General features: G+C 46.5%; 1 protein-coding gene across 1 annotated transcript; it reads left to right on the top strand.

The window, feature by feature from the left end:
* Positions 1 to 1,221: 1,221 nt before the first annotated feature.
* On the top strand, positions 1,222 to 4,334 carry SPRTN (SprT-like N-terminal domain; the record flags this gene model as incomplete). Its single annotated transcript, XM_010152204.1, has 4 exons — positions 1,222 to 1,321; positions 2,159 to 2,287; positions 3,061 to 3,328; positions 3,625 to 4,334. Coding segments are annotated over 4 exons (1,207 nt in total), but the record flags the coding sequence as incomplete, so codon positions are not given.
* Between the last annotated feature and the right edge of the window lie 6,535 nt (positions 4,335 to 10,869).

The following is a 10,869-nucleotide window of genomic DNA, read 5'->3' as shown; positions in this document are numbered from 1 at the left end:
GGGAGGGCGGCCACCGGCCTCGCGTTCCCGAAGCTCCCGTGCCTCTGCCCGGCCCCGCAGCGTGCCGGCGCTGCGTCGGAGCCATGGGAAGAGCCCGTGATGCACCACGTAAGCAGTGGCTCATCATAAGGCTGTGGGGTTTGGGGAGGGGGAGGAAGAGCTGTCGCCTGTCACTCTACGCTGCTTCTGACTCTGGCTTCGTAGGCACGATGTAGTAGTGCCACAGCGACTCTTCCAGGTATTTGAATGTCCTGCTTTTCTGATGTAGTTTGTACCCCAGGACGAGTTGGTCACTGTCATTATTGCCCTTCATTTGTCGCCTTTGGCAGCCATAAATGGCTTTTCCCGTGGTGTAGGCAAAGCTGCAGAGATGTTAAAGTCGAACAAATAACTTGGTCTTAAAGTCTGCATGTTGGAACTTAAAAGAACATCCTTGTGTTGCTGTCGTTTTTGTTGTTCTCTGTTTTTATGGTATTCTACAGCATGTCAGGAAGGCAGATATGAAACTATTATAGTATATTAACAAGACTTGACTAGACCAGGAAGGGGGATATACAAGAGATCCAAGGTTAAAAATAGAAGAGCTTTGAAGTGCTTGCTGCAGTTCTGCAGATCAGCTGATGCAGTTGCTGTCTTCTGGAGTCCTGCCCCCTCTTGTCCTTTACTGGTTGCAGGACTCTTTAGACATTTAAAACTATTTGGATGCTGAACTGGTAGCAGACAAAGTCAATTAACAAACGAAGTGCTTTCTGCTGCATTATTGTGCATAAGTGATGACATGCAAAGGTTCAGTAAGTCGGGAGGGAGGGTGAGGGGTGAAATTGCAGCAACCAGCAGTTAAGTCAGTGTTGGCTGCTGGGAATCTCCAGCCTGATGTGTTTCATTCCATCAGGAGTTCTAATGAAAACAATCCTTTGTCTCCTAAATAGCTTGGAGCAGTCCATCGTGATTTTTTTTTTTAACTGCTAGCTTTAAGTGATTGCAAGAGATCTAATGAATTACAGTTTCACTTTTGGTAGTTTTATATTCTAAGGAACTTGCGGGTGGCTTTTTTTCTTGCTTAATAATACTGACTTCTACAAGTAACAAAAGCAGTTTTTCACGTTCTGAGTTACCTAGTATGTGTTAGAAGGGGCCTTCATTTTAACTCCAATTCTCAATTTTCTTTATGTGCTACAGAAAAAAGTAGCTTTTCATATTTCCTTTCTGTGCCTCTTTCAGCTGTGCCGGAGTATGTAGGTATGAAGGAAAAGGTGGAATGTGTTCCATTCGTCTAAGTGAGCCGCTCCTAAAGTTAAGACCAAGGAAGGATCTTGTTGAGGTATTTGAAGATTGCTCATGAATCAGTACATAAAATGTGTTGTGCCTGCCTCCCCCCCACCATCCCACACACAGGTTTTTACATTAGTGGAATTCTTATGTACAGTGACTTGTAGATCATAAAAGAGCGGTGGCTTTATCGCTACGTTTGTGTTGCTTGGCTGGGTGACATCACGGTCATCTTTGGCTTATGTTTCTAAATGGGCAACTGAGTAGGAGTCAGAAGTCACTTGTTTATTTTACTGACCTTGTAAAGGGAAAAAAACCCTCTTTTTTTTGGACTTCTAAATTATCCTCTAATGTTAAAAACAAACATGGACTGAAAGCACAATCGGAAAAGTGGCTGTAGGTCAAAAGGCCTATCTTTTGGGTCAAAAGGCCAAGAGCAGAAAAGAAGGATATCGAAAATGACTGTAAACTTAACTTTGTGCTGCTTCTTGTGCCTCTTTCAGGGCTGCTTGTTTGAGTTGGCTCCCCATTCAGGTCTGCTTCATAAACAGACGGGCAGTAGACTTTGAGCCTCCTCGCAAGCGTCTCTTTCTTTGATGGTAGGGGGGATGACCTCTTTAAAGACCTGACTTTAGTTTGAGGGTTGTGTTTCCAGTATGGAGTGTCACTCACTGCAGTAATACTCTCAGGCATGTTTTGGGGTATGGGACTAGAGGTGATCTGACCTGACAAGTGTAGAACAAGTATTACGTTTTTATGACCCAGCCCGAACACACAAATGCATGAAAATGAGATCAGTACCAAGTAAAGGAGTAAAATACTTCCAGTTTAATTTTGAAGAAATGTGTAATGCTTTTCAGTAAATAGCTAATGATTTGCATAATTTCAGACACTGCTGCACGAAATGATCCATGCCCTGCTTTTTGTTACTAATAACGACAAAGATCGTGACTCTCATGGGCCGGAGTTCCGCAAACACATGCATCGCATTAATCGCTTGACTGGGGCCAATGTCACGGTAAGGATCGGCCGCTTAATGTCAGTTAATGGAGCGTTATTTCCTGATCTGCTTTTTCAGTATGCCTGGCCTGGTATGAGTAATGTCCTTAGTCGTCTTAGACACTCCACAGTTGGCACTGCTACAGATTTGTGTCCAAGTGTGTGCCAGATCCATAGTCACTTTGTTGGGGATGACGGTGGGAAGAGGTTGAAGAAGATGTGGCAGGTTGTTAGGTGTATAATTTTCAAGTATGCCCTCCGTAAGTATTTTTCTTTAAACTTTTGTTTTAAACTTGAAACAACTTAATGATACCAGGGGCAGAATAGCTCCATGTTCGGAGTAATATTTGGGCAAGAGCAGTCTGGTTTAGGTAAGATTTATATCCATAAAGGCTAATGGGTTGATGATAGTTAAAAATCATGTGTCTGATAAGATCAATTAAAATAACAGCTTGGAGGGAGAATACCATACTGGCATTGCTTACAGTGCATTCTAAACAGTACATCGAGATTTGCAAAGTGATTTTATTGCACTTCAAACAAGACAGACAGGACGTACTCCTACACATCCTGTTTTGGTTTGTTTTTTCTAAATCTTTGTTTTAATGGTATCAAAATGCTGATCAAGTTTTACCCACGTTCAGCTCTTCCATTACTGCTGTGATTTTTACATTACCTGTTAGAAAGAATGAAATGGTAATATATATTTTTTTAAAAAATACTGTAGAGCTAGTGATATAAAATTAGAAACTTGCTGAATTACTGCTTTTTTTTTTTTTTCCTTTAATCTAGATCTGTCATACTTTCCATGATGAGGTGAATCTGTACCGCCAGCACTGGTGGCGATGCAACGGCCCCTGTCAAAACAGAAAACCCTACTTCGGGTACGTGAAACGTTCGATGAATAGAGCGCCCTCTGCACGAGACTACTGGTGGGTTGAGCATCAAGAGACCTGTGGAGGTACGTTCACAAAAGTGAAGGAGCCAGAGGACTTCTCCAAGAAATCCAAGGAGAAAAATCAACCAGCAAAACTTTCAAATTCCAAGTCAGCTAACAAAGGTATTGTAAATTTTTTTTTTTCCTTTTCCAAACTTTTTGTGTAAACAGTTCATTGAACAAACACAGGTCAACCACTGTGTGACCTTTGTTTAGATACTGCTGTTACCTAGCGAAGAACAGCACCCGTTTTATGTGTGCATTTCTAGGCTGCTTCTCAGCTGTTGGCTAAAGGTGTAGTTAGCTACGCTGTTCCAAAGCAGCAGATCCTTTTGGGCCGTGCCTGTAAAATACGAAGCCCATGATTTATATATGTAAAAGCTGCTCGCTTCTTATTTTCTTCTCTTCTTACTGTGCAGGCAAGGCACAAACTCCCAGTACGCTCAGTGCGCTGCCTTTTAGTGGAAAGGGTTATCGGCTTGGGGGAGGAGACGGTGGAGTCTCAGAAAAAAGCGTAACTTTCAGCAGCAGTGTTAGAAACAGTGAAACACCTGGGTCACAGCACCATTCAGCAGTAAAGACGAGACCAATCCCTAAAAATGAGATAAAATTTGAGAAATCGCCTCGCAGTGGCATCTTTTTTACGCTTCATACTGATGATGCCGGTCAGAAAATCAACTTCGCTTCGAAGCGCGAGTTTCCTAAACCCTCCGTTGCGAATACAAAGGCTTACAGGAACGTTAGTGGATCGCCTGTTAAAATTGCTCGTGTCGTGGAAGAGACCTCAAACCAAAGCGCTGCAAAGGGCAAGAGGGTTCCGCCGCTTTATGACAGGCAGCGGGTTGGTTTGGAGCAGACAGCAGCAGCTCCGGTGGTGTCTGAGCGTGCTGATGCCCTGCAGGGGTGGCCCAGAATGGAAGACAAAACTGCCTTTGAAAACTATTTTGTTAAAAGGGGGGGTACTGATGTCACTTTAAATACACCCTCGAAAACCGAAGCTGATTCTGCGGTGTCCTCAGCAAGTTCCAGCGCTGCTGTAAGGCAGGATAAAAAAGTCAGTTGTCCTGTTTGCCAGACTGAGGTTTTGGAATCCAAAATAAACGAACACCTTGATTCTTGTCTCGCGTAGCACCTTGGAGAAAGCTATTTCAAAGAGAAACTCCAGCTGAAAACATTGCTTGAAGACTACTTTGCTCTGGGGTTTGCCCAGCTGTGGTTACTTCCCTATGTGCCTGGCCTGCACTGGAATTTAAATTACCGTCGGCACGCTGAACGACGAGTTTGGCGGGGTCGCACCTCAGCACCAACAGGGAAGCCGGCTGCTCCTTGTGTCCCAAAGAATCGGATGCTCGCCTCTTACTGTGTGGGTGCTTACATCAGCGTTCTTGCTGTGGAACCCGGGTGACGCAAGCAAAGGTGGACACCTGCCGAACCGCCTGACTTCGAGGCAGTTCTTAAAGACTTTTTTAATCCTGCTCTTTTATCTTTGTTCCTAAAACCGCTTTGTGTTGGTTGTTTTAAGTGGGTTTGGCCATTGTTAACCACCTACAAATAAAAATGTTTCTGTTTACCGCAGTGTGATTAAGCGGCAGGTAGTTTTAGAAGAGTAGATATTCTGCATAAGCCACAACTACCCTCTCAGGTGGTCCTTCTCACCTGTGGCCTTTCTGAAACGGTAGAGGAGAGCAAGAATCTCGAGTATGGGGTTTTATCAAAGATGGGAGAGGCACAGGCATCAAAAACATAGCAAAGCACCCACTGAGGTTTAATGGGCGGATTGTGTCTCTTGGCCCAGGATCCCAGCTCGGCTCTCCACCCCCTTTTTCTGATGGTTTGCACTAACTCCATGTTGAAAGATCACTAGTTTACAGGATACAGGTATTGGATGCAGGAGTGACTGATCCCGCTTTGCCGAGAGTAGTAAGTAAAAGTTGTGAGGAAGATTGGTAAAGCCCGTTCCTGGATGTATTATAAAAGCCTTGGTGATTTTTCAGTTAAACTTCCAGTGCTTTACAGGCCAAAGTGCCATTAAATTGATACTGGCTGACAGCCTGTGTTTTGCTGCTTCTGGGAGCCAGGCAGGTTGGTGGTCAGCGTTCACCAAGCCAGTGGGGGGAATACTGAAAGCGTTGTGCTCTGGAGTTGGGAGTGCTGAGCAGATGTGTTTTTCTGTATCAACCTTCCGAAACGCTAACGGTTCTCTTGCTGCGCTCAACGTGCGTCACTGGTTCAACCGTTACTGCCTTGATTCCTTAGGTGTAAAGCTTGATTCTAACTGGTTTTGTTTAAAAATAGAGAGAGATGCAGAATTAAGCTGTTTCATGTGTTGTTGCTACAATTCTAAATGGCTATATTAGCCTCGGGTACACATGTTTGCCTTCATATGTTTAACTACCTGCTGCTCCCTCCTGAAATTGGGCAATAAAATGATGTGCAATGGAATATGGCAAATGGCACGTTTACTCTTTTTAAACACTGGTGCATTTTCTTGAAGTACTGACCTCAAAATGTTTAATGGGAATTGGATTGTTCTTGCATATTCTGGATAAATTGGTACTGAATTTTAACCTTTCATTAAGCCCGGGTTTCCCATGGTAGTTGTGGCCACTGTGTGTTACCAGTGGGCTCACTGGCATGTCTACTAACAGTCTGCTTTTAGTAAATCCTTTCTCTATTGACACTTTTCCTTCTTAAATTTCCCTGTAAAAACATGTCAGTGAATATAGACTGCTCCAACCTCTGCTGTCTCTATGATACCTTTAGTACAGGTGCATTTCTGTGGATAACTTTACAAGCGCTGATTTTAAAACTTGATTTAACATGTTAATTTTCCCTATTTCCTTCTTCAAACTGCAGTTCTGTCAGTGTTCCCAGTGAAACCTGCGTTTACAGGGACAGTACTGCTCACAAGTGTTTGAGCTATCACATCTTGTTAAGATGAGGACTAGAGTTACACCATGGATGGTTTCGCATTGCGAGGTATTTCATGATGCTTCTCCTGAGGAGGAGTTGGCGTACCGATGGACGAAAAGCTGGACATGAGCCGGCAGTGTGTGCTGGCAGCCCAGAAAGCCAACCGTATCCTGGGCTGTATCCAGAGAAGTGTGGCCAGCAGGTCGAGGGAGGGGATTCCGCCCCTGTACTCTGCTCTGGTGAGACCCCACCTGGAGTGCTGCATCCAGCTGTGGAGCCCTCAACATCAGAAGGATATTGACCAGTTGGAGCGAGTCCAGAGGAGGCCATGAAGATGCTCAGAGGGCTGGAGCACCTCTGCTATGGGGACAGGCTGAGAGAGTTGGGCTTGTTCAGCCTGGAGAAGAGAAGGCTCCGGGGAGACCTTATTGCAGCCTTCCAGGACCTGAAGGGGCTACAAGGAAGCTGGGGGAGACTTTTTACAAGGGCCTGTAGTGACAGGACAAGGGGTAATAGGTTTAAATTGAAAGTGGGGAGGTTTAGATTGGGTATCAGGAAGAAATTCTTCCTGGAGAAGGTGGTGAGGCACTGGAACAGGTTGCCCCGAGAAGCTGTGGATGCCCCATCCCTGGAAGGGTTCAAGGCCAGGCTGGATGAGGCTTTGAGCAACCTGGTCTAGTGGAAGGTGTCCCTGCCCATGGCAGGGGGGTTGGAACTAGATGGTCTTTAAGGTCTCTTCCAACCCAAACCGTTCTGGAATTCGTTTTATGATTTTTTGAGAGAGATTGGCCTTGCCTGTTGTTCCCATAAGGTTTCTGGTCTGTCTTTCCCGCTGCAGCTGGTAAGAGTAAAGGATTGCTCTGGGAAGGGAGGGTTGGGGGCATTGTTAAATACATTTTCATATTCAAATGGAGAGTTTTTTTCTTGATGTCTTAGGAAACATTTGCTAATGTCAGCAGCATTCGAAAACAAAGGTGGGACTGAGCTGTTGAATTCAGTGAACGGTACATCCTGCTGCAGGAGGGGGGTGGACTTAAGCTATAGGCAAGTCCTGTCTCAAATATCCAAGTGTCCTAAAGTAGATGTGTTTTCAAAACAACTGAGCAATTTTTGGACCAGCTGTGGAAAAAACATCAGCCCTGCCCGTGCATGTTTTTAAGATGAAGTATTACGGTGCCAGGATCTCTTACACAGAGATAAAGGTGACCAGGAGCTGGGTGGATAGGCCCTGCAGCTGCTACCTACCAGGCTGCTATTAACAGGTCACGGCCTTGTTTTTTCGGGTACACTGCTGTGAACACTGTCAGATTCTGTGGTTGAATAGTGTCCTTCTAACAGTGACTGCTAGTATGTGTTTAAAATATGCTGGTAAAATTGGGCCAAAGGTGAGAAATTTCATCTTCTGTAGCAGTTGACTTTGTCCCGAGTTCAGTTACTGCCTGCCACACCACAGACCGGTCGTGAATCCTGAACGAACGTGCTCCACTGAACCGCAAAAATAAGTTGCCTGACTGGAAATCTGAGAAACAAGTTAATGGGATGTGACTCGCCAGACAAATCGGGTCCGAGAGAGGTCAGCAACGAAGGGCAAAAGCGATCTCATCCTGCGGTGTTCTACTGGAATGACTCCCAAAGCCTGGGAAAACGTTTCTAGAGGTTAAACTGCCTAAATGGGTGTTACTTAGCCGTTTCCTTAACGTGAAAGAGGCTGCCCTTAAGTTGCTGTGAAACTGGCAGTCGGGCAACAAATCTTGAAGGCTAAATGTTTTCAGGTGTTTTTTACTCCTTAAGGAAGCGTTATCTAGGAAGTTTTTGTAACACCTGAGTTCTGATGGAGGAATTGGAAGCAGCATTTTTCTCTGGACTAATAAAAAGATGCTTAATGGAAAGAGCCTGCTCTCTAACATGTTTTAAGGGTGCCATTGCTCTGTATTACACCATCTCCGGCAGTCCAACCGCGGTTTGCATTCACTCAGGGTGTTGAGGGCTCTGGGAAGTGTATTCTCACGGCACGTTCAACCCTAATTCCTGTGCGTACACAGATGAGCAGGCCACGTGTGCCCGGGTGGAAGCGACGCTTCTCAGGCAAGGAGGGTGCTGCTCAAACCGTGTGGGAAGTAGTTACCCGAGCCTCCTTTCTAGGAACGTGTTAGAAGAGGACAACTACACGTTTTTCATTTGGAACAACCTACAGAAGGGCTTATGCTGTGCTACCTGCCACCATACCCGCGTTAGTCATAAAGGATACCAGGTAAGGCGTTACGAACCCGAAGGATAGCGAGGGCTTGGTCGTAACCGGACAGTTAGCTGCAAATTATGCCAAAAAAAAAAAAAAAAGCAAAGCAGCTGTTCAAATGTCAAGCTTCTCTTGCTGCAGAGCAAGCGCTTGTAAGGGTTTTTCTTCTTCCACAGGTGTTCTGGAGCCCCCCAGTTCTGTTGCGTTGTCCCTACACACAGTGCCCTAAAGGCAAAGCCAGGTACGTTGTGCTGAGGCGTAACAGCAAGAAAGACCAGATGGTGAGCTGAGAAAAAGCAAGATGGGCCTCTCGATTGGCTGGAGCAATTCACGGGGCACTGGCGGGGTGACGCAGTCTGCTCTGGCTGCCACCACAGCACTTGCTTCGTCGCTGCTGGAGCTGGTCAGCCCTGAGCATGGTGCCCATGCATCAGCGGTCGCATTTTGCCACCTTAGACTGAAAGGCCACTAAAAGGTTGGCTGGGGTGACCACCTGAAGTTCCATCTGACCTGAACTCCCCTGTGAGCATGTGCTTGTTACTGCCGGACACAGTAATGGCAGCAGCGAAACAGCCGCTCCCCAACGGCTGCCTCTTACCCCAGCGTTCATGAATGTTATGCTCCAAACTAAATACCCAAGTTCTTACCTGCATCTGGATTATGACAGCTGTTCTGGTGTCTTAAGCCTAAAGAAACAATTGCTTGTATACAAACGTACAGCCTCTATTTAAATTACCCTTAAAGTACCGGCAGCACAAGGGGTAATGGGTTTAAATGGAAAGTGGGGAGGTTTAGATTGGATATCAGGAAGAAGTTCTTCCTGGAGAGGGTGGTGAGGCACTGGAACAGGTTGCCCAGAGAAGCTGTGGATGACCCCATCCCTGGAAGTGTTCAAGGCCAGGCTGGATGAGGCTTTGAGCAACCTGGTCTAGTGGAAGGTGTCCCTGCCCATGGCAGGGGGGTTGGAACTAGATGGTCTTTAAGGTCCCTTCCAACCCAAAACCATTCTATGATTCTGTGTAGTTTATGGATAAGACAGGACACGAAAGGAGACTTGCATTTCAGTGTGTGTGCGCGGTACAGCGTGTTTCCAGGTACCCGTGTATATGGGAAAACCAAGACACCGGGCTGCGTGGAGCGCTGGGATTGGCCGTTAGGTGGCACTCCTTGCACTTACGGAACGCTGCTCTCTGCCTCTGCAGGGAAGGAACAGAAAGTGCGGCACGAGCAGCCTGGTGTTTCACCTCCAGCTGCACTCCAGGCTGAAGGTGGATCAGCAGGAGCCCCGGCTGGACCATAGAACAAGTTAAAGGAGGAGGAATGGGGGGCTGTGGGGGGGAGGTCTGCGACGAGCTGAGAAGTAGAATTTACATCTAACTGGCTTTTCTGTGAGTGTTTTGCTACAAGAGGGATTTGGAAGATGAGCCAGTAGCAACTTTTTTCTATTTCGGGGTTCCGTGAATAACCCAAAAGGCATCCTTTTGCAGTCTACGTATAGCGCTCCACTTGCATCCGCTGCAGTGAAAAATGTAATTTCTGTCACCGTACGGCATCAGCCCAGCTCCGCAAGAGAGGCAGGCTGAAGGTGTAGGAAGTCCGAGGGGTTTATGAAACGCAAACCATGCCTCTGGCTCCTTGGCTAAGCTGGGGAGCCGGCGGGGTGTGACGCGCCAAGGAAAGGGTAGTGTACTGTAGGTGTGAAAGCTAAAAAAGGGAGATGGCCGTGGCCTTAATCCCTCCGTTCCCTTTTAGCTTCTGCCAGCCCAGGCTGCTTTAAAACTAGATTAAGTTTCTGAGAAGGTGCAGCAGCTCGGCCTGCGTAGCTCACCCTGTCTCCGTCCCGGCCATCCCCTGTGCTTCGCAGTGGTTCACCTGCTTTTTGTCCTCACACAATCTTAGACCTGCTGTTTCATAAACTGCGTGACAAAGAATGTTTGAAGGAGCAAAAACCAACAAGCCAAATATTTGGCTCCCCCGTAGCTTAATTTAGAAGCAGTAAATACTTGTTTTTTTCTTTTTATTTTTTTCTTTAAATGACATTGATGTCTGGAGTATAATTTGTGTGTTTGCTGCAAGTACCTTCGCTTTAGAGATGTTACTAATTGCAAAACGTCTGGGGCAAAATGCGGCCTAGGGCTCTGTGAAGTCCCAGCACAGCATCCAAACTATAGGAATAGGGTTTAGTTGGGGATTTTTATTCTTCTAGTAGTTTCCTTTGCCGACATAGTGATGGGGGGAACAGCCAAAGGTCCCCTCTCTCTTACTGCGCTTCCTCCCCGCTGCTTCACTCCCTTGCCTTTGCCTTTCCCACTCACCACCCTCCTCTTTTCCCAGGACCATCCCAGTAATTACCCGCTTTCTTCCCAGAAGGATCCATTCGGTGGGTGGGCTGCCACCCATTCGTAAGCGGGTTTTGTTTCAGCAGTAGGGTGTGGGTTGTGTTTCAAGAGGCACAAAGCAAAACAAGCTGTGCGGGGAGGGTGCCCACCCGCAGGAGCTGGCGCGTGGCGGGAGG

This window comes from Eurypyga helias, unplaced genomic scaffold, assembly GCF_000690775.1.
Source record: "Eurypyga helias isolate BGI_N326 unplaced genomic scaffold, ASM69077v1 scaffold8895, whole genome shotgun sequence".
NCBI lineage: Eukaryota > Metazoa > Chordata > Aves > Eurypygiformes > Eurypygidae > Eurypyga > Eurypyga helias.
The sequence above is the reverse complement of the archived record's forward strand: the minus strand, read 5'-3'. Positions and strand labels throughout refer to the sequence as shown.